Source organism: Amphibalanus amphitrite, unplaced genomic scaffold (genome assembly GCF_019059575.1).
Source record: "Amphibalanus amphitrite isolate SeventyFive unplaced genomic scaffold, NRLGWU_Aamphi_draft 000338F_arrow, whole genome shotgun sequence".
NCBI classification, from domain to species: Eukaryota; Metazoa; Arthropoda; class Thecostraca; order Balanomorpha; family Balanidae; genus Amphibalanus; species Amphibalanus amphitrite.
This window is the reverse complement of record NW_024881833.1, coordinates 2272-29711: the sequence shown is the minus strand read 5'-3', so window position 1 is coordinate 29711 and position 27440 is coordinate 2272. Positions and strand designations below refer to the sequence as shown.

Here is a 27440-nt window from a genome sequence, read left to right as displayed (position 1 = left end):
AGTGACCTGGGAGAGGTCATGCAGTCGAGCCGTCGCGTTCCGTGACCCTGACTGGGTTGACTCGTCGTTAGCTTCTTTGGTGACCAACAGCGCGGCTGATCGGTCCGGCTCAAACTCGAAACCGTAACATGATTCGGAACGAATACGTATATGTGAAGAGGTATTTGGACTGTTGTAAATAGTGCAGGGTTTGTCTATTATGAATAATGTCCTTAACCCTCGCCGGCACAGGCCATTTTGCGTTCTTCGACGGCACAAGGGGGTACGACCCCCATCGCGTTTGGACCCTGATCGAGCTAGAGCTTTGCGTAAAAAAACGAGCGTGCTGCCCGTCACGAGAGGAAGCCGATGACATCCAATTTTTATGTCCTAGGTCATCGGTTGACCTTCCAGGTCAGGTCAATGACCCAAAAGCCGGGTAAATCGGGACCTGTTAGAAAGTCGTAAAGTGTGGCTGCTATGTGGTTTTCCGGGGTGCTGATCACGAATATCGTGTTAGTTCTGATCACAGATGATGTTTTCAAGCATTTAGACCAGGTCGGCTCAGGTCAGGTCAGGTCAACCAGTAGGGTCGTGACGGGTATTCGTAGTACGTGTTAACCGCCTCTGAGAGCTTCGTAGCATGTTACGAAGGCACCAAAACTACTTCATAAATGTTCAAATGCTGCTAAATTCGACTTGAGCTCCAAAAACTCACCTAGAAACATGCAAAACTCGAAAAAGTGAACCGGGGTCACCAAAGGTCAATGACCTGACCTGACCTTCAGGTGACCTTGACATCCACCCTAATGCATGGGAGCAACATCAAATCACATGTTTGAACGTTTGAAACCACGAAAAGCTTGCAAACGCGCGGCTAATGCGAGCCGACATACGCCGAATCGCGATTCCGGGCAAACATGGTCTCGGAAAGTAGGTCACAGGTCAAAGGTCATTAGGGTCAGGATCACGAAATTTTTAGGGTAGGTGTAAAATTGATCATTGCGAGGGCACTGAACGTTTCGTCGCGATCAACCGCTTTTTACGCGAGTTATTCGCGAAAAACCTCAGGGGGGGGGGGGGTTGCATCAACCCACTGTGCCGGCGAGGGTTAAGGAAACCTTCATTAATTACATCACTACGCTAAATAAAAGAAAAATAGCTCCCCCCAAGAAAAAAACTAACTCCCGACTCATGTGCGCTCATTTGGTATTCAATTTATTATCTCTTCGTGTTCTTTTCACTGCAAGCGTGCAACACCTCAGCTGTTCCGTTACTGACCTTGAAAATATCGATAAATCCTTCTTCCAAATTATCAATCCATCTTATCCCTTCATCTCATTGATTCCGTAATCCAGCTCATTCTGTTGGATGTCCCTTTTCAGCGGTACTTGATAGCCGAGCCGCGGAGGTCGCGGTGTCCCACGGTGGACGTTTTCTGAAGCAGGTACGGGCTACCGGTCCTGCATCGATGACACATAGCCGGGGTGGACAGTCGGCTATGTATATAAGCCGCCGCTGATCGCTGGACAGGACAGATCAGCGGCGGCTTATATACATAGCCGACTGTCCACCCCGGCTATGTGTCATCGATGCAGGACCGGTAGCCCGTACCTGCTTCAGAAAACGTCCACCGTGGGACACCGCGACCTCCGCGGCTCGGCTATCAAGTACCGCTGAAAAGGGACATCCAACAGAATGAGCTGGATTACGGAATCAATGAGATGAAGGGATAAAATGGATTGATAATTTGGAAGAAGGATTTATCGATATTTTCAAGGTCAGTAACGGAACAGCTGAGGTGTTGCACGCTTGCAGTGAAAAGAACACGAAGAGATAATAAATTGAATACCAAATGAGCGCACATGAGTCGGGAGTTAGTTTTTTTCTTGGGGGGAGCTATTTTTCTTTTATTTAGCGTAGTGATGTAATTAATGAAGGTTTCCTTAACCCTCGCCGGCACAGTGGGTTGATGCAACCCCCCCCCCCCCTGAGGTTTTTCGCGAATAACTCGCGTAAAAAGCGGTTGATCGCGACGAAACGTTCAGTGCCCTCGCAATGATCAATTTTACACCTACCCTAAAAATTTCGTGATCCTGACCCTAATGACCTTTGACCTGTGACCTACTTTCCGAGACCATGTTTGCCCGGAATCGCGATTCGGCGTATGTCGGCTCGCATTAGCCGCGCGTTTGCAAGCTTTTCGTGGTTTCAAACGTTCAAACATGTGATTTGATGTTGCTCCCATGCATTAGGGTGGATGTCAAGGTCACCTGAAGGTCAGGTCAGGTCATTGACCTTTGGTGACCCCGGTTCACTTTTTCGAGTTTTGCATGTTTCTAGGTGAGTTTTTGGAGCTCAAGTCGAATTTAGCAGCATTTGAACATTTATGAAGTAGTTTTGGTGCCTTCGTAACATGCTACGAAGCTCTCAGAGGCGGTTAACACGTACTACGAATACCCGTCACGACCCTACTGGTTGACCTGACCTGACCTGAGCCGACCTGGTCTAAATGCTTGAAAACATCATCTGTGATCAGAACTAACACGATATTCGTGATCAGCACCCCGGAAAACCACATAGCAGCCACACTTTACGACTTTCTAACAGGTCCCGATTTACCCGGCTTTTGGGTCATTGACCTGACCTGGAAGGTCAACCGATGACCTAGGACATAAAAATTGGATGTCATCGGCTTCCTCTCGTGACGGGCAGCACGCTCGTTTTTTTACGCAAAGCTCTAGCTCGATCAGGGTCCAAACGCGATGGGGGTCGTACCCCCTTGTGCCGTCGAAGAACGCAAAATGGCCTGTGCCGGCGAGGGTTAAGGACATTATTCATAATAGACAAACCCTGCACTATTTACAACAGTCCAAATACCTCTTCACATATACGTATTCGTTCCGAATCATGTTACGGTTTCGAGTTTGAGCCGGACCGATCAGCCGCGCTGTTGGTCACCAAAGAAGCTAACGACGAGTCAACCCAGTCAGGGTCACGGAACGCGACGGCTCGACTGCATGACCTCTCCCAGGTCACTGTTGTGCACGAGGGTGGGGTCAGGATGGTGAACCAGCTGGGTGCTCCACAGTTTTATACCTGGGTGCTAGGTGCATAAACAACGTAGCCGCTGTTCTGATCGACATCAGGAAAGCTGCTTTCTATGTGTCTTTAACGAGGTTCTGTTTTCGTCCATGCGTTTTACATATCCTGCATCTACTAGCACAAGCCAGTCACGTGAACGTGCCACGCCAGCCCCTGGGGGTGCTGATGTGGGGGATGGTGCGGGGCACACTGCCACTCCTGAGACTGCGAGTAACGACGCTGGGTGACCACTCGGCGCTATTCCTTCAGCAAAATTCATGTATCTGATTGCTCTCTGCTTTATTTCATTCATTCATTCATACAGGGACACTGTGTTTTGCTTTATTTGACACTGTTTCACTCGACGGGCTCAGTGAATGTAGACTATGCTCGCTGTTCAGTCACCCATTTTCTTCGTCCTTCTGCTGGACGTCGTTTTCATGTTTCATTTATTTCCTTCTGTGCTTAAAATAGAAGCCCATATTGTTCACCATCGCCACCATTGGGCAGGTGATCGCCAGTCGCTAGGAAGCCATCCTGGTCGGCCTTCCAGTACACTTTGTAGGTGACGCCCTCCCAGTCGTACGAGAAGAAGCCGCTCCTCGCGAACGTTCCAGACTCGGGTTCCGGACCGGGGTAGAAGACTGCCTCTTCCTCAGAAGCTATGCCATTCGATGTTTCAAACCTAAGCAGGCATAAGGCGTCATATGTGATGAAATAGACTCGTTATAATGCTCCTTTTTGCACCCAAACATACATATTATAAAATGAATTAATTGACATGCATTCTTGTAGCTAATCAAAGCTTAGCAACTAGGTATTGCAGTAGCAAAATTTTCTATTTATACTCGTTGTGTTATAGTTCCATGGGTGTAATTGACATAGACCGTTTAACATGGCCACATAATATTATGTTGCTAACATGCTTGTCATCTCTACCTGTTGACAAAGTTGCCGTTGCCGTCGTTGTTGTAGTACTGGTTGACGATGCTGGCCGTCTTGTCGGCCTCGGCGGTCAGAGCCAGCAGAGTCACCAGGCAGAGCAGGCAGAGCACCTGCGCGATAGAGGGACCCTGGAACTGGAAACGGCACGAGTCAGTCGTGCTTTATGAATTACCAACTGAAATCGCACATCTTACCTCGCTTCCACCTTTTACGAGAGTCTGATGGATTGCCATGGGAGAATCATAGTTGCTTTATAATAACTCTATTTTTCCTTGTTGGTGAAATGTATCCCGATGGTTGACCTGGGCTGACCTGAACCTATCCATCCCAGTCTCAGAGATTCATCACTCTTGAACAATATAAATGTACAATTTGAAATAGAAACCCCGAAAAAACTGATCTAGGAGCAAAGCTAGACCAACACAGTTGAGGGCAACTCCAACTCTTATCGAGATATTGGGAAGGGTGCCCCTACGTGTTAGGTGGCAGCAACAAGAGATTATGCCAAATTGCTTACTGTCTTCATGGTGAGAGCCACGGACCAATTGGCGATACCCAGCGATTGGTGCCACTCTTATAGCTCTGTGTCAGTGATTCCGCCAAAGAGACTGCATCATTTGACATTTGATAAAGAATGCTGCCTTACTGGTTTGTGACCTTTATTGGCGTTAATATCGATATATTTAGCTTTATTTCGTGTAAGATGACTTATATAATTGCCTTTTATAATCATGGGCTGTATGCCAAGCATCAAGCGATGATAAGCAGGGTTTGGTGTTTGTATATTTGTTCATGAACAGTTCGTGAACAATGTTTGTTTGTTTGTTTATTTGATAGTTAACGAATTTTGGCATTCAAGGTCACATGTTCACCAACGGTTCTCTGTTCACGAACAGTTCGTGAACTAGAGATGTCAATCGGATACCAACTTTTTGGTATACCGATACCAAACCGATACCAACTTGGTATTTGGTATTTCAATCGTAATGTGTTTGGTATTTTGTTGGTATCATGAACCCTCAATAATGTTTAAAGGCTAAGAAATCGGTAAAAATTTGGTATTTCCCTCATTTTTCCATGTTGGTTTGGTTTCGGTATTTCCCCATGGTTTTGGTTGGTATTTGGTTTGGTATCGGTATTCAGATTTTCCGTAACTGACATCACTATCGTGAACGTTCATGAACGCTCATGAACAAGTCATCATTTCTGATATCTCTCGAGCAATTGTTATCATACGGTGCTGACATGACTGCAGGCATATTTTACATGTGAAAAAATGCACCAGTCATATCTCAAGCACATGGAATCGTGATTCATGATTATTCTTGCAACGCTGAGGCTTAGATTGTGCATCTAAGACCTTGCATGACGTCATAGAAGACGCCACTAAGGCTGTTTGGTGCAGTAGGAGCTTTTCGCTAATAACTTCCGATCAAATTGAGCTAGCGAGTCGGTTGAGCCATCACTTGACTCAGAAAGAACTGCCACATCGAATGATATGCAACATGACATCCTCCATGCAGCTTTGTGACCCGAGTGGCTTTGACCTGACCTTGACCTGAGGTCAACATCCTAAAAAGACCTAATCAAAACAGAAAGTGTATCATTCGACGCGCCTGGCCACGACGAGCACGATGGTGCCACAATCGTGGCTCTGCCACCATTTGTGGCGAAGTTATTCACCAAAAACCAAACCCCTACTTTATGACACTTGACCTGACCTCAGGGGTCACCGGTTGGTGTAAGACCTTGAACTCGGATACCAATCGCTGTGGTTCGCAAAGACGCACACGCTGGCTTTTTCCGCAAGGTTCTATTTAAATTAGGAGCGAAATGGCTAAGGAGGGGGTCTTATCTACCCCCTCTTTACCGTGTTCGCGAACAGTTCATGAACGTTCGCGAACTGTTCGTTGTTTGTTTACCAAAATTTGACCGATGACGTCACTTGTTCGCGAACACATTTGTTCGTGAACAGTTTGTTTATGTTTGTTTATTTGAAAAATTAAACAAACACCAAACCCTGAATTGATAAGTGTTATACGCCGGAAGTTCGTGGACGTCGTGCTTGCACGCACCCAATACTGCAAAATTCTCTTACGTCCCCCCTCAGGTTTTTCGCCCCCGCCATTTTTGGCACATATTACCAATGTCTTTTCTGCACATGTTGTGAAAAGTTTAGACCTGGGTCATTCAAAGTCAGGTCATCAGGTCAAGTCAAGTGACCCAACCTTTAGAAGTAGTTCCAATGCTCGCCATAGCTACTCCGACCGAACGATCGTTTTCAAGCTTTCAGCGATTGATAAGAGCACCAGTAGCCGTTTTCACGGCGGGACATCTGGCGAATGCACCTAATCTGACCAAATCTGCATCAAACCTCTTTTACAACAACTATGTCCATACTCCATATCATGAATTAATTTTAGTGTTTTAATCGACAAAATGTCTGATAATTTGAAAAAAGAGGTACTTAAGCATCTGTGAAACCCAAGCTGATAGCTTTGAAGCACAATGAACCTAATTTAGCGAAATATGCACCTAATCAGCACCTAATCTGCACCGAATGTGTACCAGATGGTCGTCATGAAGACGGCTAATACGCATAAAAAGTATGTATCGGAACTGACTGACACTGACTCGGAAAATTGCCACCCATGACCCCTCGTTATATACCTGAGATCATATCTCAAGTCATGGAAGGTCTCCAGCAGTTTTTTTTATACAAAAACTTTTGATACAGACATGCCAGATCGATGAAAACACCTTGGATGAGTTTAGCTCGATACGGATCGACTGATATGCAACAGCATGACCTTTTCCGGTCAGACAATGACCTTGACCATAGGTGAAATTTTCAAAATGACCATGGGCGCGGGAACCGGGGGGGGGCAGTTGGGGCAGCTTGCCCCCCCCCCCCCTTAACTCTGGGGCCGTGGGAGTAGTGCCCCCACAACTTTGAGACGAAATACCACACTTTTTTGCAAATGTTTTCTTTTTTGTTGAAAAAGCCAAGGGATGAAAATAAGAGGACTAAACCGGTGAGAAAACTAGATTTGGGGGTACCCTAGGCTGATCTCTACAGCCGTTTTCACGACGGGCTATCCGGCGAGTGCACCTAATTTGACCAAATCTGCACCTAATCTCTTTTACAGCAAATATCTTTATTTTATGAATTTATTTCAGTGTTTTAATCGACGATACTCTCTGATAATATGACAAAGCAGGCATATAAGCAATTAGTGCAACCCTAAATGATAGCTACTAAGAGACACACTGAACCTAATTTGACCAAATCTGCACCTGATCTGCACCAAATGTGCACCAAATGTGTACCAGATGGCCGTCGTGAAAACAGCTATTATGGTGTGCCCCCTCAGTCTGAAAGTAGTTCCCGCGTCACTGAAAATGACCTTTTAGGGTGAAATTAAAGTTCATTCAACGCGTCTCGACGAGAACAACACGATGCCGGAATATATATTACTGAACGGCTCTGGGAAAGAAAAATGGAAACCGAGGTCTTTAAAAAATTGTAGGCACGAGGCGTAGCCGAGTGCCGGAGATTTTTTGAAGACCGAGGTTTCCATTTTTCTTCCCAGAGCAAGTTCAGTAAGATATTTCCCATACGTCGTTTAATATCTATTCAGAAACTCACAATTTAATTATTGAAATCACCTTTTTTAAGAGTTTTATCAAAAAATCACCAGAACTGTAGGTCATCAACCCGTGCCGGAAAACAGTGCAGGAAAGATCACGTGCAAATGTTTCCCGCACGGCTAGGATAATGCTAAAGGGATATCTCGGCGTATGGGAAAAAATCAATGCCGTGGTTGTTATGCGTAATGTTATACCATACGCGCCCTGCAGGGGTGGAGGAGGTTTTTCCCCTGCCTTTCTTCCGAACGGATGGTCGTTGAAAGACGGGGAAAATGGCGATCGAAAGCTGTCAGCAAGACGTAAAGGTAATGGATAATAGAAAGGATTTTTCACTCCTCTGGGTAAAAATATCAGGATATCTCTTCCCGGTAGTAAGTACACTGGAAACCAAGCGACAAAGAGGCGGGGTTCTCCTGGAACACCTGTAGAAAAGATACCCGATCTTCTGCAAGTGAGACACGAAGTTTCTTTCTAGTTAGAGGCTTTGCATTATGTATAGCATTTAAGATTTATTTCATTTAGGATTTAAGTATTTTATATCATTTAACCTTCCAGGCGGTGGGGGGGCATTTTTTGCCCCCCCCCTTTTAGTTTTTTCGATATATCTCCAGAACCGCTGCGCTGATCGTCACCAAACTTGCGGTACCCTCCCGTGAACAGCTATTGCACATTGTGACCAAAAATTTTCCAAGGGCTATGATAGGTTGGCCGCTAATGACGTCAGAGTGATGTCATTTCTGCCATTTTCGACCCAAAAAAAGGTTTCGCGGGAAGAGCTGTCAGGCTTACAGCTTTAAAGATGCAGAAAAATGTTTTGACATAAAAGGTGTAGAATTAAAAGGGCTACAAAACTGCTATCTCGGATTTCTCGGATTTTTGAAATTTTTGAATTTTAACCCCCAAAAATCCAAAAATATATTTTTTGAATATAATAGCCAAAAAATCCAAAAAGTTTTTTGAATTTCAAAAAAACGGAATATATGTGATAGTCCCTACCGCCTTCTATCTACATACCAAATTTGAGATCGATACTTTTTTTTGGCCAAGTTATAGCGAACAAACTGTTCAAAATTGATGACGTCAAATTTTCAAACTTAATTTTTTAGCAATTCTAGACCTCGTAGCGCAAAACCAAGACCACCATTAGACTCCCCGTGACGAGCTGCAACGAATCAATACGCATTTTATGCAAAACTATCAACTTTGAAATTTGACCTTTTTTACCTGACCTTGACCTGACCTCGACCAAAAAGTGACCTAAACTGTACCTGATGGTCTCATAACCAACACCATTGAGTTGGAAATGAAAAATTGGCCATAAAACATGCATCGCACAACCTTAGTAAAGTTGGGTTCATGTGGTGACCCTTGCATTGGTGACCCTTGGTGACCTGACCTGTGACCTGACCTGGTATGACCAGTGACCTCTAATAGTAACATATGTACTAGACAACTGACGCCCTATCGCTGATTTTCGACAAAATGCGTTTTCCTCGGTGTTATAGCGCTTTCCCTATAAGACCCGTGAACGGTGAAACATTTTATCTTTGACCTGACCTGTGACGTCATCAGTGACCCCGAGGTCAATGAAATTTGGTTTCCTTTCGACAAATTGGACAAGGCTATCGAGCGCCGTTTGAATTTTCCGGATCCGTCCAGTAGTTTCGGAGATACGGGGGGGGGGGGGCAAAAAAAATGCCCCCCCCCCCCCACCGCGCGGAAGGTGGCCGGGAGGCCCACCCCCTGCCGGGTTAAGCATTTGATCAAAATATCTTTATTCATACACAGGAACAGAGAACAAAGTGACTGCGTTCAATTTGTTAGTTCATCATAAACAACCATCAAATCCATTGGCTATAGGCGCTTCGTCGCTTGGCCATTTGTTATTTAGCTAACCCTCGATACTTTATCTTTTCATCTCAGTGGGATACTAAGGTATCACATTCTCATCCCTACACCTTACTAGAGGAGTGCGATATAAAGATATATCTGCGTTGTAGACCGTGGCAAATAAACATCTAACTAGAAAAGTAGATGGATATCCCGCCTTATTTACAATCGTCCATGTATCCATTCTCATGCCAGATGCTTTTATGTAGATCCAATCCGTATAACAGTTTCAAGTTTCAACCGAACTGCCCCGAGCGGCGTTGTCAGTGTCGGTCACCACCACAGGGTAACGGCGAGCCGTAGTCACCCTGATCTCTGTACTCGAGGGTGGCAGCGACCCAGCTGGGTCACGGAACGCCACGCTCCGGCCGGTCACGACTACGAGACGCCACGGCTCGACCGCGCGGCCTCTCCGCGGTCACTCATGTCGTACAAATGCGTCCGATATGAGTGACCGACCCTCGCAGGGGCAGAACAGGAGGGCGACCGGCTGTGGTGCAGAGACTCGTGTTCCACGTGATGGTAGAGATGTGTCGACAGTGGATGCATGCTATTTTGTAACTGAGTGAGCATGAAAGGTATTAGAGCTTTCTTCAGCAAAGCTTTGGCGTGCTGCAAAAAGTCTGATTACCTGCATCTCTTTTCAAAATTACATTCAAAACAAGTATGATAATGTCAATACCACTCCATGCCGATGAAATAATCGAGGTGTAAACAGTCACATTGATACAATGATATATAAAGAACACACAAATGTGGCAAGGGAATTTTTGATTTACCGCTAATGGAAAGCGTACAGACGCTTATAAGTTATGATCGTGAACATTCAGTTTAGTATGCATAGATAATTCATCACATACTTTTATTTTTGATCGGCAACAGGCATTCGGTTATGGAACCAATATAGCAGTTCAGAGGTGTTCTTCGATGCCTCCGATATGTTCGCGAGTGTGGCTGAAGTCGGGCAAGTGGTCACCCTCCGGGTGGAAGCCATTCTCGTCGGCCGTCCAGGTGACCGTGTAGGTGACGCCCTCCCATTCGTACGAGTACGAGCCGCTCCTCACGTAGTTGCCAGACTCGGGGATGTTGCCGGGGTAGGAGATGCCGTCCTCCTGGGCCTTGATGCCGTTGGTTGTCTCGTAGCTGAAATTAGATCATTTTGTTAATGCATCAGCCATTACAGTTGTGAACATTTACGACGATTCATGTGTGATGTATGTAGTAATACGGGCATCATGTTATATTCATTTATATGAACCATAAACATTTTTTTCTCAATAATTTCAGATGACCGTTGGACTTACTTGGACTGGTATGAGCCGTCCTCCTCGATGCCATACTGATGGTTGGCAATTCTCGCTGACTTGTCGGCCGCGGTCACAGCCACCACACAGAAGAGCAGAACCTAGAAAGGAGAGTCGCTTGAATTTGATGGTGTATTGTGATTTTTGTTGTATGTGAGTTTTGATAAGTTTTACTTCAAATATTCCTTTTACAAGATAGCTTATCCGTAAAACTTTTTTTGAATTAAGTGCCACCGTTTGTTGCAATAAGGAATTGCTCGCATTAGTTTCATAATCGTTAACAATTAAGTCATTCTGCTACATTCTCACGTGATAAATGTGAGAGGGATGAAAAGAGATATTAGAGAGAGAGAGGGGGGAGAGAGAGAGAGAGAGAAAGAGAGAGAGAGAGAGAAAGAGAGAGAGAGAGAGGGAGAGAGAGAGAGAGAGATGATGAGAGAGTGAGATATGGGAGCAGGGAGCTATAGAGGAGGCAGACATCGAGTAAAGCAGAGCGGTGGAGTAGATATAAAATAAGAAGGATCCTCTCCGAAATAGGTGGCTCACTGATCACTTTTCACCCTGTTCCACTCACGGCCTTCATTCTGGGTTTTAGCTGATCCACTGACGTAGAACACATGTCGGTCACCAGCTTTTATAGCAGAGAAACTGGCAGACCTGCTACATAAGGCAACCCTTCGCGACGTGATCAGTACTTGAATTATTGCACAGGTTTGCAGCTTAGAATAGATGGAGATTTATAACAGTAAATCCGCGCTCAGATTTGCTTATGTCCAGATATCGATCTGCCTTATCATCCGCGGCGGCTCTGGTGCAGAACTCGCCAGGGAGGGAGTGCGGGAATGGTGCAGGTCTCGTCAGGGAGGAACACCAGTCCGTAACCTAGTCAGTGCACGCGCTGAGAGACTTTGTAAAATGCTACAAAGCACAGGGCAATACACGGACACCGACCTGATCTTGTGAATAGTTTGGTAAAACCGTCAAAGGTTTTGCTTGATTTCAATTTCGATATTATCGATAGAGACACGCGTTAGGCGGTGTTCGAAAGAACGTCAAAAATAATGACGAAATTGCTTCGTCATGTTTGTTAGGTCACATGTGATCAAGTCTTCGGGGCCATCAATGGTCCAATTTCGCCTACTTCTCGGGTTAGGCCGCAAGTTTGGGTTGCATTATGTAGATGCATACATGCTTTATTTAGCAAATTATCATACTTTTTTATTAACCCTCGCCCGACCCAGGGGGAGGCTAATGCAACCCCTAAGGGTCTTAAAAATAGCGGCGGGTAGCGCCGCCATATTTGGCATGCCCTCCAGGGAAACCTTTCGGCGTCGTTCCTGAAAATTTCAGGTCTCAATCATTTCAGGTCACCAGGTCACAAAAACCGGTCAAAGTCGGGATAAAATAAATTCGTTTAGCAGCAACAGAATAACGTTCTTCGTTAATAGTGTAAGCACTGTGGCACTTCGCGCCACCAAATTTCGGACACAACTTGGGGTATTCATTTGACACGTGTGCTGAGAGTTTTGAGTCTCAGTGACCTCAGGTCAGGTCACCAGGTCACAAAACTGGTACACTATCAAATTGAAATTGAAATTACAATATTCTTCGTGAAATCTAGAGCTTTGATTCGATTTCTAGGTCATCTAGAGGTCATGATAATTTATAAGGAAATTTGTCCGAATGGCTGCTATTATCCAATAAAAAAATATGAGAGATATATGCTCCATTTCAAGTTTTTGGCGTTACACTGCCTCAGTTAATATGCATACGTGACTAACTTGGTGTTTGTATGCTGCAAGAATGCTAGGGTCGGGTCAGCTGAGGCCAAATGGGGTCAAACTACGTTTTTGCTAATAATTTGGCTGATAAATAGGCAAGCGCTCCAAAACTGGTGTCACTGTGCTCCTCGTGATCAGCCGAGTCTAATGATATGCAATATAGTGCATTTTGATGAAGTTTTGAACTTAAGAGCTAAATTAATTGATTCACGCGCAGTGGAAGAGGGCGAATATCGCCAACCCCTCCTGTTTTTTTTTTTTTTTTTTTGCAAATAACTCACGCCGTAATCATCAGAGTAACGTCAAATTTTCAGCACCACCTTAGAATTGAATTGTGCATCTTTCTTTGGAAGTAAGAGGTAAATCAGCCGCAACTTTTCTATTACCAGGGGTTTAAAGTCAAACATTTCGCAGGACCGGCGCTGCGGCGGCGCGGCGACCGGCGCCGGCCGTTATTCGCCGCCTGATTGGTAGACTGTGCCGGCGCAGGGCGGTTCTGTTTTTGCATTGCGCTGCTTACCGCTGATAATGATCGATTCGCGTCAAATATTCTGAGAGAATTATTCAGAACGAACGTTAAAAGGGCTATCTGTTGCGTTTTTCCGCGGAGCTGTAGCTCTAACCTTTCCTGAGAAATGTGCTAGTTTGTCGAAAATTATCCAAGTTTGACGTGGAAAGTGGCGAAATTTGACATTTGGTGACTTGACCTTTGGCTTGACCTGAAAAGTGGCGTGGAACTCCAAGACCCCCAGTGCGGCGGTTCACGGGTTCATTTAATTTTAAGTGAAATTTTAAGTTTAGTATATCGTTGAGAGCTGCTGCGAGGAGCATGATAAATGTAGGAAGTATCATTAGAATATATGACCTTCTCCTCGGAAAATGACCAAATGAATGAAAATGATTATTTATTGATGAATTGATGATATTTCGGTCACAGACCTTCGTCTAAATCGAATTCGTTAAATCGTACAAGGCAAAAGTAGCGAGTGAAATGCGCAACAATTGTCGACTGCCTGTAGAAAGTGAAAAATTCAAAATTCGTTTGTCTCGTGGTCGTCATGCAGGGCTAACATCACATTTCGAGGTTCGCATCGCTTTCGATCGTATAAACGTATCGATATCAAATCGTACAACAATATCGAACAACAAAACATCAACAAAACATCTGATCATCCACCCTAAAGATATCATGCACTTAAAAAGCAAAAATATAGCTACGCCCTAAAAGGTACACATGAGCAGAAGTTCGGTACAAGTTCGGCACCGTAGAGACCCGTGGTGCAAAAACAACGCTGGAAACAGAACTTTTCATCAAGCCAACAAATTCTGGTATCATTCTGCACTCCTCATCGGCACATCCTCAAAGTACTAAGCATAACATTATTCGAAACATGTTTCATAGGGCATTTAACAACTCTTCCAGCAAGGAAAAAGAAATCAGAAGCGTCAACAAGATCTGGCAATTACTTTTAGAGAACGGATATCCTCCGAAACTGTTAAGGAGACTTCTCAGAGAGGTAGAACGGTCAAGGTCAAGAAGGGGTAGAGAGCCACGGAACAAGAGCGGAGGGGGAAACAAGAAAGGGACGGACGAGATAGACGGGTTTTTAACGTTGCCGTTCATTGACGAGCAACTATCACGGAAAATCAAATCTATCGTGAGAAAGTCAAACCTACGCGTACATATAGCATGGAAAAACGAAAACAAACTAAAGAACGCCCTAACAAGATCAGCCATATGCAAACCCAAATGTCCAGGGGGCCAGAGATGTCACTTGTGCATGTCTGACTTCAAAGGAGATTGCACACAAAAGAATGTTGTTTACAAAATTCAATGTAGCATATGCAAAAGCGAGGGAAAAGATGCCACTTACGTGGGGGAGTCCATGCGTCCAGTCCGTCTACGATATAATGAACACCGACGTGACGCTATCAATAGAACCCCCAACACTCCATTCGGTGACCACTTTCTGAAGGAGCACGTTTCACTGACTGTTACGGGTTCAGATGTCTTACATCTTAGAATACTTTACAGAGCCCAGGATCATCCAGACAGGAAAATTGCTGAAAGCATACTCATTAGGAGCGAGACACCGACATTGAATATTCAGGGATCGTCATGGCCTATCATGCGAGTAGTGTGACTTTTTTGTCTTTTGTATTTTTGTATTTTTAGATTTGATGTGTATGTTATATATATTTTACTGGTTTTTGATATTTCACCATGTATGTGTAGTGTGTACCTCATTATATGTATGTACGTTGTACAGTGTACCTATATATGACGCACACCTTTTGCTCGGCGACGGCCGCGCCCCCCCCCCCCCCCGCCAGCCGCCTGACCTATCCATCACGAGGCCCGCTGTGGGTCTAGGCGCTGCACCGTCTTGCCGGCGCTTCGCCCTCTTGCCAGCAAGCATGTATTTAGATGAATATGTTGTTGCCAATCTGTTTGTACCGAACTTCTGCTCATGTGTACCTTTTAGGGCGTAGCTATATTTTTGCTTTTTAAGTGCATGATATCTTTAGGGTGGATGATCAGATGTTTTGTTGATGTTTTGTTGTTCGATATTGTTGTACGATTTGATATCGATACGTTTATACGATCGAAAGCGATGCGAACCTCGAAATGTGATGTTAGCCCTGCATGACGACCACGAGACAAACGAATTTTGAATTTTTCACTTTCTACAGGCAGTCGACAATTGTTGCGCATTTCACTCGCTACTTTTGCCTTGTACGATTTAACGAATTCGATTTAGACGAAGGTCTGTGACCGAAATATCATCAATTCATCAATAAATAATCATTTTCATTCATTTGGTCATTTTCCGAGGAGAAGGTCATATATTCTAATGATACTTCCTAAATTTTAAGTTTACTTTAAATCGTAAAAAGGTATAGGCACCATTCGATGAGCATTGCCGTGTTGAGTTCACTGGTGTTTTTTTTTATATTTGTTCTGTCTTTGCTAGATCAAAAGTTATTAGCGAAAAATTTGGACATATTTTAGCAAACTTTTTACATTAATACCACCCAAAACCCTCCTAAGTAATGATTTAGAGTCACCAAATTTGCACTGCGTTGAGTTTTCCCATGGGCCCACCTACCCTGCAAATTGGGTATTTCCAAGTGTCATAGGAGCCAATCGCCAGGGGGTCGTACCCCCTAGCCCTTTGGCCGTCTGCGTTATGAAAAAGGCCCTGGCTGGGCGAGGGTTAAAGCATTGAGATAATTTCATGATATGCAGATATTTGCTATAAGAAGAGATTTGGTTAGATTTGTTCCAGTTCGATGCATTGGCCAGAGGCCAGTTTTACCAACAGAAAAATAGCAGCCTGCCGGATTTTTTTTTCTCCTAAAGACCGCTTCACATGCGCGGTAAAGCCCCATCCGCTCATGTGCCCATCGCGTTTACGCTCCGTATAGGAAACGGTCTTTAGGCAAAAAATTCCGGCAGGCGGCTATTTTTCTGTTGGTAAAACTGGCCTTTGATGCCCCGTCGTGAAAACGGCTAATAAGGACGTGACTGAGTCCGCAAATAGCCTCTACCGACTACCACCTATCAAAGTGAAGGACCATGGCCTCGAGGCAGTCTTGCATTTTCTCGGTTACATGAACCATTCGTTCGTTTGTAAAGACCTGAAGGATATTTAATAATACATTTTGTCAAGTAATCACGACAGTCCTTCAATTTATTCCATTAAATACGTAAAAGTAGCGATGTCCTTGATCACAACAGTCATGTTAACACTGACCTTGGACTAAGAGACAGACATTACATAATGGATGATATTGGACTACTTTAGATGTGTTCCGCCATTTTTAGCCATTCACCTTTCATGTTGTTGTGTCTCTTGCCTTCTCATTAGAAACATGAAGCTAGAGATATGTACAAAATTGCTGGTTTGTGCGTTTGATCAACGTTTAGCTTTTGGTCAAAATGATTGATTTTTGTTTAGTGCTCCTCTTGCATGCGTAGCTTACTTACGAAGCTGGTTGGTCAGGGGTAAAGAACGGCCAGATTATAGTGAATAGTTTTGTAAACGGGAACTGACAAATGGCTGCTCACTTTTAGGAGTCGTATCGGTGACCCAACGACGGATTTTAAACATGAGCGTGATTGGTCAATTATTCCAAAGATAAAGGACCTTATGGCTAATGTCCATGTATGCAACATGCTATCTGAGATTGTGGAACCACAATGCTGATCCATGTGACTGCTGACTATTCATATGAACGATGAACAATAGCATACCGAATTTCAACATACTTGGCTAACCATGCCGAGGAGACTATGTGCAGAATAATTCCACAATCTGGCTTAGGATAGACGTGGATTTACGAAATAGCGAGCTTAGTGAGCATGACCCTTACGAGCTTGTCTCATGAATCCCAATGATACACAATGTCTTTTGTTGGATTTATGTGTTGGACAATGTCGTACACGAACAAAACACGATAGGCTCCCACATATTCATACGCAAGGACAAACATTTAAAACGAACGTAACATCAATGACTGAGACGACGATGCTAATTGATAGTTGAGTTCACAGCTCGTTCACCGCAATGAAACACTTATTTGAACTACTGGTGGTCGTCAATGCTGCCAATGTGCTCCCGGGTGTGACTGAAGTCGGGTAGATGGTCCCCGACAGGGTGGAAGCCGTTCTCGTCGGCCGTCCAGTTCACAGTGTAGGTGACGCCCTCCCATTCGTACGAGTAGGAGCCGCTCCTCACGTAGTTGCCGGCCTCGGGGACGTTGCCGGGGTAGGAGATGCCGTCCTCCTTGGCACTGATGCCGTTGGTTGTCTGGTATCTGAAGGTAAATACAAGTTGTTAGGTTTAGATTATATCACGTCTAGGCTTTATGCCGCGAGTCATGTGTATTGATTGGGAACAAGCAAATACCCAAAAACCTATTAACAACTGTTTCCTTGTGTTGAGATACAAATCAATGAACGGCTTCTTTTATTTTATGTGAAACTGTATGACCGATGGCATTGGTGTGACTGTTGAACACATTGTCCAACAGGTGTGAAATGTCTGCAATAATGTAACCAGTTACTTACTGGGCCTCGTAGGCGCCATCCTCCTCAATGCCGTACTGGTAGTTGACGATTCGGGCACTCTGGTCGGCCGTGGCCAGAGCCACCAGGCAGAGGAGGACGAACTGGAAACAGGCACAAAGTCGCTCAGGCTACCGGCGGACAATTATGTACAGAAACTCACAAAGACTCGTAGAATGTAACTCATGGACATCTCGTCGTTTTAGGGTAGCTCAACCAATTGAGGAGATGACTTCACTTCACGTGTCTCGAAAATTCAAATAGGCAATCAGGTAGGGGTTGATAGAATTTATTTTAAATAGCACAGGCAGCGTTCTGAGATCGCGCCAGCAGCGTCGCTGGCCACTCTGTAATGGGACGCCGGCACGCTGTCTCGATAATACCGCACACTCCTCGCACATTTTGCACACCCAGACACTCGCTGCTCCGCTTTACTCACGGTCTTCATTGTGGGATGTGAAGTGATCAACTGATGTCGGTGACCGACACCCGCCGGTTTTTATACCGGCATGAGCACCAAATGCCTTATTAGGTGACGCACATAATCCAGTCTCGGATGGTTTAAAGGGCAGGTCTACTGACTTCGACATCATTCAACTATGCAATAATTAATCTGATACTAGGCCGAGACCTATGCGATGGAGATATGCTGCATGGTGCAATTTTCACGTTTGCGCAAAGTGTTGTACTTGCCAAGTGGCTTGGCGTCCAATCATATCCAAAAGGTCAACAGACCATCGCTAATATCAAGTGATGGATGAGTCGACTGATATGTCGACATGCATGTATCATTGTATCAGCTCACAGCCGGCTGTCCGGCGACGCCCGAAACAGGATGTTCACCTGAGCTGGTGTGACGTCACTATCCCGCCAGAGTGCAGAGTGCGTGCAGATGAGTCAGATGTGCGTGTGTGATCTCGGTGTGTGCACTTGTGCGCATAGCTGGCGGATACGAGCTCGTAATCTGCTCTTCAGGTGGTCTCTCAGACTTTCTCTCACCTCTCTACACATCTCTTTATCTCCTGTTTTCTCTTATTCTCTCTCTCTGTCTCTCTCTCTCTCTTTTTCCCCCTCTCTCTCTCATTTTTTATATTTCCCTCTCCCTCACTCTACCTTTCTGCCACTTTCCTTTGTTTTTCGTCATATGGGCTAAAAATCACGATGTTCGCTGTATGTATACACTACACTCGTTACCTATGTCCTCTTATGAAATTTTGTGAATGAAGTCATGATAACGAAAAAACTTTTTAGTTTCATGAACGAATTATATAGCAAAGGTTTCGTGGACATTTTCGTAGCCCAGATCAACAGTAAGATGTGTTTCTACCTTTGTTTGACCCAATATTTTTTATTTGCATTGTTGTCTCAGATTACGATCGCATATCGCGTAACATTGTTATCGTGACAAACCATCTAAATGGTTCAAGGTCTGTATTGCATCATCATACTCTTACTCATTTCCTTCAAGTCGTTTAACATGTACCACATCCCGGAGAAGACTGCTAGATACTCGCGACCTGCATGAAAAGACAAACCGACCGCTGCAATCAGAGCGGGCAGGTCATGAATAAAACAGGGCCACCCTCCCGACTTTGTCATCGATTATTCCCCTTGCATGGCGCTAAACTATGGTATTTCTTTCTCGGGCAGATGCGAATCACGATATGGGGGGGGGGGGGGGAGGGGGCAGATGTCCACGGCCATCCGTCGATTGACAGCCGATAGATGCGACCTAATGTGACGTGCATACGACACGAAGCACGTGTATAAAAGAAGCTGAGCGCGCTCCAGAACCGTCAGTGGGTCAGCACAATCGACCGGATGAAGCTCGTGAGTAGCCGACAGACGTGGACGAGGACAGCGTGGGCCATTGCTGGGATCTCCTTTCGCTGAATGACACTAACTTGATTTATGTGAAGTGGAAAGAAGTACTACTAAGTGGCAAACTAATGTTCGTAGTTTTGGAAAATTCCGTAATGCAGAAGCAGATGATAAACGTGAAATATGTTCTTCTTACTTTCGGAGACTCTTCCATACTCATTGGACATGTGTATCGATGTGGCATACAGCTATGGAAAAGGATTTGGGCATTTTGTGCGAAATTTTATTCATGTTTTGTGGATGGCATCGATAACTTCGTCTTACGTCTCGGGCAGATTTTGTGTCTGTTCCTGGTGGCTTTGGCCACTGGCCTTCCTGAAAAGAACGCCCGGATCGTCAACTACCAGTACGGCATTGAAGAGGACGGCGCCTACACAGCCGAGTGAGTGTGACACAACAGAGGACCACGTAGCCGGGAAGTGGATTCATTGAACAGGCGAATATAAGACGATCAAAAGATGAGTATTAATTGCGAACTAGCTGTGCCGGTCTAGTAAAGAGTTAAATAGACCAGTGGAACTCATCAAGTTATTCTGTCAAGTAATGTAGGTATATTGCACAGCAATGGCAAAACTTGCATCATTAGTGGTATGTGGGATGGATAACAATGAGAAGGCAAGCGATAGATGACTGGTTTCGGTAATCACTGCGTTGATCTCCTTGCAGGTACGAGACCAGCAATGGCATCAGAGCCCAGGAGGACGGCATCTCCTACCCCGGAAACGATCCCGAGTCTGGCAACTACGTGAGGAGCGGCTCGTACTCGTACGAATGGGAGGGCGTCACCTACACGGTCACCTGGACGGCCGACGAGAACGGCTTCCACCCGGAGGGTGACCACCTGCCTGACTTCAGTCATGTCTCGGAGCATATCGGAAACATAGACGATGCTAAATGAACAGAGATCCGCGGTGCGGTCTTGATATTCCCGTGATAAGTTTGTGTCCCTCTCAGTCATTGCGCTGTGGTAGGTATATTATCATTAAACAATATTTTATATAACATGTCACCTCATTGGTAAATACTCATACGCGCTTTTCACTTTGATCTATGTCGCCGTAAAGGGGAAACAAATGGTGCTTAAAGACGTAATTAAGAGAAACCAGTGATTTTTAAAAGAATGTGTGCTTTCATCAGCTACTCTTCTACATTTTGTGTTTGTGAAATGTGCAACGTCCGTCCGTTGTCTTTATGTTTGCTTGAAGCTCCTTTTTGTCCCTATACATGTCCTTGTGCAGCCTACGAAACTTCTGTGGCATCCCAACCCCCAGGATAGTATATGCAATGTCCATTTTGTATTTTCCTCTCATGTGGAATCGTGTCCCCTAGCTGTCAATACAAATAACTAAGCTTCAATCTTTTCTCTTAAAAATCGTAGAATTAGAAAATTGCGTCATCACAGCAGTGTGCAAGGAATCAGTTCGGAACTCGGGAGGGTCCGAGTTCGATTCCCGATGCCGCCCGTCCTTCGGGCTGAGGTCCCCTGCTGCGCCTCTTGGAGTGGGGTAGGCTCTCGCGATTGTCCCATATTTAACAAGTAAAGGAACTCTCTTGTATTTGAACTTCTTGCATGTTCATGACGAATTCACGGTGATGCAAGTAAACATGGTTCACGTTGTCCTAAGGTGACCTTGAGATACATGCAACGGTTCCTGGACGATTTGCATTTAAATGATCATGTTAATTGTTAGTACCCTTGCACGGCCATAAAGCTAGATAGTCAATGTCTGAATGTCTTCCCCCGCGCGTCTATATAAGTCAGTTCCACCTCGCATCATTCAGAGTACCAGGGAACCATCGAACTGCCAGCACCTCCTGATGAAGACTGTGAGTATGCAGGAGATTAATTGATGGGGAAAGCTCACACAGATAGTGTGCAATGTGCATGCATTAATACGAATTAAGATTTGTAGCGTAGCTATTTTATAAAACGCAGATGTTTACGATATATTGGCGACACCGTCTTGTTTTTTCACAGGGGGAAATTTAACCGTGCTAACCGCGAGCACTTACAGTTATCTCCATTCTCCATGTCAGTTCGTAATCATTCTAATTTCTAACCATCGTTTGTTAGTAAATGCTGATGCTCTCCACTAGGAACCATGGTATAACTTAAAAACTCATGATAAAATAATGACACTTATGGTAAACTAATGACTCATTTGAATCGTGGAAATAATGTAGTGAATTAATGGTATTTTGTCTGGATAATTTTCAGATTCTACTCCTCATTGTTGTGGCCTTTGCCGCTGGAAGACCGAACAAAGATGCACGAATCGCTAACTTTGTCTTCGGCATAGGAGAAGACGGAGGCTATTCAGCAAAGTGAGTTCTTGAATAATTTAACACTTCCTAAAAAAAATTTTAGAAAAAAAGGCATGAAAAGATTAAAAGAATCCCTTAGCCAGGAAGGTCTAAACCATCTTATTATTCTTTTTTCGAATCTACGTATACTTTCTTCTCTAGTTACGGCATTTATTTTCTATATTTTACATTTTCAGGTTAAGGCTGTAATACACATTCAAATAAATAACGTATTTTGCATAAATGCTTGTCGTATCTTTCATTCCCCTATCAGTTGCATTTTCATATGATGGATGGCTTCTTTTGCTGACGAAATAGAAATTGCCCTATGCATTTGACGGCAGTGACCTGTTTTCGAGAACTCCTAAAGTATTTACGTCGCATGTGCTGCTAGGATTTCCAATGTAAGGTATACTTTGAACGGATCCTGACCCCGCAGCTATAAGACTACGAACGGAATTACATCAGAAGAAGAAGGAATCTCCTACCCTGGCAACTTACCAGAATCTGGCAACTACGTGAGGAGCGGCTCGTACTCGTACGAATGGGAGGGCGTCACCTACACGGTCACCTGGACGGCCGACGAGAACGGCTTCCACCCGGAGGGTGACCACCTGCCCGACTTCAGCCACACCGAGGAGCATATCGGGGCGATTGAAGATGAAACTACATTCGTGTGATTGTAACGCCTAGCCGAGCTGATACTTAGCGACAAGGGAAGCTGCAAGTGACAATTAGTCATCTTCAATGGAAATGGTTTGAGCTTTATGCATCTTAGTCTAATTTGTCGTCCGTGTCTACTTAAATGATAACACGTTGTAGTGAATGGAAAAATAAATGGCTTCTCTTCGTTGCACCTGTTTCACCATTAAAGTGAACAGCGGATAGGTGGTTTAGTTGCTGTTGTGACGATGAGTTGTTCTTACACGGGTGATCCAAAGAGCTCCACTCATAAGTCTAAGATTGGGCTTAGGTGCCCCTCGCCACATCCCTTTTACAATGGACATTGGGCAACCACCTGGAACGAGGCAACTAGGAAATAATGTCATGATTGACTCATCACTGGGCACAAAACAATATCTACACAATATGTAAGCGTTGAAAGCCTTAACTTCACCCGGTTAGTGCGAACGTTTTTTGGTCAGACTCTGTTTTGCGCGTGGAATGAAGATCCACAACACTTGTTATACCTTATCATGCATCAATTTTCATCGTTAATTTTGTTGACTCCATACCACCTGAGGTCATGCCAGGAGGTCAGTCAAGCTAAGGAACCATATCCCTAAAAAATGTGATCCTGTCATTCCTATCGTTTGTTTTCTAAAATTTTACAGCTCAATATTGTATCAAGGCATCAATACCAGCAAATTGTATGTCTCGAATTTTGCATATCTATCATCTATGACCTGGAGTCAGGTCAGATTTGTGACATCACCATTGCAAGGCAATAGAGAAAGACTTGAATGCCTCCTGCTTTGAATAAACACGTGTTATTTACAAAAGCTGAATATTATACTCATCTGCAACGCACAGGGTGCAGCTGATGGATGGCAAGCGGTCATTCAAAAGGTCATGCTAGGTCATAAAAAGTCATCAGCAGTTTTCCGACGATAACTTTTGATGGGGACATAGTAGAACGATGAAATCACTTGGAATGTATTCAGGTCATCAATACGGATCAATTGATATGCGACAGGACCCTTTCCGGTCAGGGTATGACCTTGACCTGAGGTTAACTTTTCAAGTACCTACATATAGGTAGGGGAGAGTGGGGCAAAGCGGCCACCCATCGTTTTAGCCCTTCATAGCTGGCGTCAGTTCCAATTTATGGTTTCCAATTATGATTATCCTTCTCTTCACGGTCGTTCGAATGAGCCAGACCGGGGTTTCAGGCCCATCACCATTATTCTGTGAAACACGGAAAAGCATTTCTTGCCAGGTTACCAACTATGTTTACAATTTTTAAATGTTATGTTATTCCATAACCGTTTGGAATTTTTATAAGCGTTCTTGTCCATGCATTGCATGGTTATCGTACTTGTATTCTACCAATTTTAATGTTTTTTACCCCACTAATAGCTAAGCTGGAATATTTTTGTCTCGGACGGTATGCGCGGGGCAAAGTGGCCGGGGCAAAGTGGCCACCCCCCAATTGGCCATAAGTTGTTTCCATCTGGATAAAAAACACTATTTATATTCAAATGTGTCGTCATGTATTCATCTTGGCCGCTTTTCAGTTGCATGAGTTACCAAATAATGTAATTAAATATTTTTTCATTAAAATCCTTTCTTTGTTTACCTACAGGAGGAAGATGATAAAGTAAACATCCATCCTCGCTTAATTGTCACCATCAAATACCCTAGTCGTACACGAGGCAACTATTTTGTTTCTCATATCGGTACTTGAGAAGACGCCGGTGGCCGCTTTGCCCCAGGGTATGGGGCAAAGTGGCCAATATGCATAGGTTTAAAGTTTTGTCAATATCTTTAATATGTGAACGCCTTTGGAAATAAAACGCAGTTGAAATAAAAGGCAACTTAATAGAGATCACATTGGTATAGAAAGAATCTTTCCAAGTTTAAAAATCAAGCGTTGGCATCGTGAGAAGCGTTAGGGTGGCCGCTTTGCCCCACTCTCCCCTACCTAATTCATTCGGCGCGTTTCACTATCGACGAAAAAAAACAGGATGGTGGCAAATTAAAAATCATTTACAGTGTTTGACGCTAAAGTTATTGTAAAAATAGTTTAAAAAATTGTTTCGGCAAAATCTGTCTATTTTCGTGTTTTTTTTTTGTGTGGGCCAAACCATTGAGCTGAGGTTAACTCTGTGGTTTTTTTAGCGAAAGGACTTTGCGCTTTTCCACGCCTTTCTAGCACTTTTTGTTTCCGAGCTATACACCGATCTGTGAACATTTTGTTTCAAAACCTGAATTCTTTTCGTGATAATTTTATCTTTGGTGACCTCTAGTGACCGCAACGATGATTTGATCAAATAATAATCCGTATAATTTTCATACGTCATATAGCGAGCTATTGCTTTTTTCTGCGTCTTTCTAGCCTTTAAAGTTTTCGAGATAATCGTGTGCCATGGTGAAGCTGGGCCTGGCTGAGACCCCCACCAGAGCGTGGGCTAGGAAGTTTGAAGCGTGGTTTAAAGGGACTATCCCACTTTAACATGGGGTTTGAGTTGAGATAGCCAAGTTTGCGGCGAGGTTCAGAAACCACTATCTATCTAGGTTGCAACCCCCGCGGCCTCTTGGTGTTGAAGAAATTCGTTCCCTTCATTTGAAAATGGGCCTTGCGCAAGGCCCTATCTTCAACATGGAGCGACCGTTAGTGTGACGTCACCTCGTTTAGTCATTCTGATTTAAATCACCTCGTTTAGTCATTCTGATTTAAATGGGTTTGTTCGTTGAAAAATCGCTTAAAACTTGGTCTGAACTTTGTTGTGGTGCCTACAGAGTAAAAAGAATCAGCTTTATGACAGTAATGTGGCCTGGGGAAGGAGGTAATTTTGGGCTGTGACGTCACATATTTGAAAGTTTGTGTTTGGAATATGGGAAGCCTAAGATGTTTAATGAAAAATAAATGCCAGAACCGTGTTCCTGGTCATCCAATCTATAAAGTCGGGCACAATTTAACTGGTTTTAACAACATTTTAGAAGGTGGGATAGTCCCTTTAATAAAGAAATTGAGAGGCACATTAATTAGTTATGCTTGTTGGTTTTTGACCGGTATTATGGTTGATGCCGACCATACACTAACTGAAATAGAGGTTATATGTTATAATGTGACTGATGTTCCATGATTTTAGCATTATATCTGAGCCACCAGCGTTGCCACTTCCCTTCTCCCGCCGCCGGCCATCGCACCCCGCTGACATCGTCCCTCTACGTGTCCGGAAAAAAGAAGACATCCAATCGACCGATCGACCGACCGACCGACCGACCGACCGGCCGAATGACCGACCGACCGACCGACCGACCGACCGGCCGGCCGACTTACCGACCGACCGCTGCATACACTCGCACTGGCCGGAGCGGGGAGAGCTGCATCATGACGACTGGTACGATAAATGCTGCACATAAAAGGAACTAAATGTGAAGTAAAAGGGTTTTCGTCGTTGTATTTTATATGACAAGACAACAGCGTGACAATGGACACAAGAATCACTTACAAAGACGCACAATCATATATATCACCAGTGTCGAAGAACGCACAGCAGCCAGACACACTGCCTAGTTAACTCCGATCGCTTGGTTATTTTGGCAGGCATTCAATAAAATAGTTACTAGGCGACACTCACTTCCACTTCCTCCACCCCTCCGATATGTTCGCGGGTGTGGCTGAAGTCGGGCAGGTGGTCACCCTCCGGGTGGAAGCCGTTCTCGTCGGCAGTCCAGTTCACAGTGTAGGTGACGCCCTCCCATTCGTACGAGTACGAGCCGCTCCTCACGTAGTTACCCGACTCGGGGACGTTGCCGGGGTAGGAGATGCCGTCTTCCTGGGCCTTGATACCATTTGTTGTCTCGAATCTGCGAAACATGTGATGATGTTAGGTCACGCCATTTTGATATTCGCGACGCAAGACAGCTATTGCTTGATCATCTCATTCAAATTAGTTACACTTAATTCAACCCTTCTTAACCAAATGCACCGATGGTTTTGCTCGCAGAATTAGAAGTTTTTTTTTCTTGCATGCATTGTATATTCGAACCTTCTTTTATTCGTAACATAAATGATAGATTGGTTACGGTTGCTTACGTGGCAGCGAATGAGCCGTCTTCTTCGATGCCGTACTGGTAGTTGACGATTTTCGCCTCCTGGTTGGACTGGGCCAGTGCGACGGCCACGAGGCAAAGCGCCACAATCTGTCAACGGTGCGCCGCTGATCAGCAAAGCAGCACTGGGAATGGTAGCTCATGGGTGCGCCACTAATCAACAGAGTCGCGCTGTGCTGGCATTGGGTGTTTTCGCAATATTTGCCTTATTTTTCAACCAATGATGACATAAATGGGCATTGCGTCTAAGTTAAAGTTAAATTCACCAAACGTTTTTTTTTTTACCAATACCATTAGCTATTCAGCAGATCTCAGTGTCAACTGTGTAAAAACTATCTCTGTAAAGTAATGCAGTAAGCCGGCAGAGAGGCGTCTAAATGTCGCATCATTCGCTCCGTCTACTGTTTGTTTTGCCGCCGATGGGCGCTGGTGCTGCGGCCGGTCCTCCGTGTTTGGCGCGGCTCTACTCACCGTCTTCATTGTTGTACCGGATGTGCTGAACTGGTGCCGTGTGACCCCTGTGCACCATCTTAAATACCCCTCCGCCGGCTGCCGTCCGCCCCGCAGCATCCGCAGACATAATGCAAATATGTCCGGATTCCGACCTTGACTGCAGTGGCACGCACACCGACATCAAAACAAAAACCGTGTCTGCATGCGATTCCCAAGTACCTACGGATATTGATTGGTGGAACACATTCACCCAAATGCAGTGTGACGGCTTACCACTCAGGCCTTATTTAGACATTAGTCTACAGATCTGATCAT

General features: G+C 44.6%; 5 protein-coding genes across 6 annotated transcripts; 2 read left to right on the top strand and 3 right to left on the bottom strand.

Annotated features, from left to right (window-relative positions):
* Positions 1-3357: 3357 nt before the first annotated feature.
* LOC122388894 (endocuticle structural glycoprotein ABD-4-like) lies at positions 3358-12190 on the bottom strand. 2 transcript variants are annotated; one of them, XR_006257882.1, is made up of 5 exons: positions 11428-11626; positions 10854-10954; positions 10410-10692; positions 4003-4142; positions 3358-3748 (listed from the first exon to the last, which is right to left on the bottom strand). XR_006257882.1 is itself a non-coding variant. In XM_043380386.1 (3 exons), exons 1-3 carry the CDS (start codon positions 11470-11472, stop codon positions 10461-10463), a joined length of 378 nt encoding a protein of 125 aa, XP_043236321.1. In that variant the 5' UTR covers positions 11473-12190; the 3' UTR covers positions 10248-10460. The 2 variants fall into 2 exon arrangements, 1 of the variants encoding a protein (XP_043236321.1); XM_043380386.1 differs by lacking the exons at positions 3358-3748; positions 4003-4142 and having other exon boundaries at positions 10248-10692; positions 11428-12190.
* A 4890-nt stretch (positions 12191-17080) lies between these two features.
* Positions 17081-18162, bottom strand: LOC122388867 (cuticle protein CP14.6-like). Its single transcript, XM_043380348.1, has 3 exons — positions 18145-18162; positions 17709-17809; positions 17081-17455 (listed from the first exon to the last, which is right to left on the bottom strand). Exons 1-3 carry the CDS (start codon positions 18151-18153, stop codon positions 17224-17226), a joined length of 342 nt encoding a protein of 113 aa, XP_043236283.1. The 5' UTR covers positions 18154-18162; the 3' UTR covers positions 17081-17223.
* A 1231-nt stretch (positions 18163-19393) lies between these two features.
* On the top strand, positions 19394-20942 carry LOC122388884 (cuticle protein CP14.6-like). Its single transcript, XM_043380373.1, has 3 exons — positions 19394-19535; positions 19862-19968; positions 20253-20942. Exons 1-3 carry the CDS (start codon positions 19527-19529, stop codon positions 20482-20484), a joined length of 348 nt encoding a protein of 115 aa, XP_043236308.1. The 5' UTR covers positions 19394-19526; the 3' UTR covers positions 20485-20942.
* A 392-nt stretch (positions 20943-21334) lies between these two features.
* LOC122388882 (cuticle protein CP14.6-like) lies at positions 21335-22742 on the top strand. The gene is made up of 3 exons (XM_043380372.1): positions 21335-21413; positions 21805-21911; positions 22330-22742. The coding sequence occupies exons 1-3, from the start codon at positions 21405-21407 to the stop codon at positions 22568-22570; spliced, it is 357 nt and encodes a 118-aa protein (XP_043236307.1). The 5' UTR covers positions 21335-21404; the 3' UTR covers positions 22571-22742.
* A 3255-nt stretch (positions 22743-25997) lies between these two features.
* On the bottom strand, positions 25998-27201 carry LOC122388898 (cuticle protein CP14.6-like). Its single transcript, XM_043380390.1, has 3 exons — positions 27144-27201; positions 26656-26762; positions 25998-26426 (listed from the first exon to the last, which is right to left on the bottom strand). Exons 1-3 carry the CDS (start codon positions 27150-27152, stop codon positions 26183-26185), a joined length of 360 nt encoding a protein of 119 aa, XP_043236325.1. The 5' UTR covers positions 27153-27201; the 3' UTR covers positions 25998-26182.
* Positions 27202-27440: the final 239 nt, after the last annotated feature.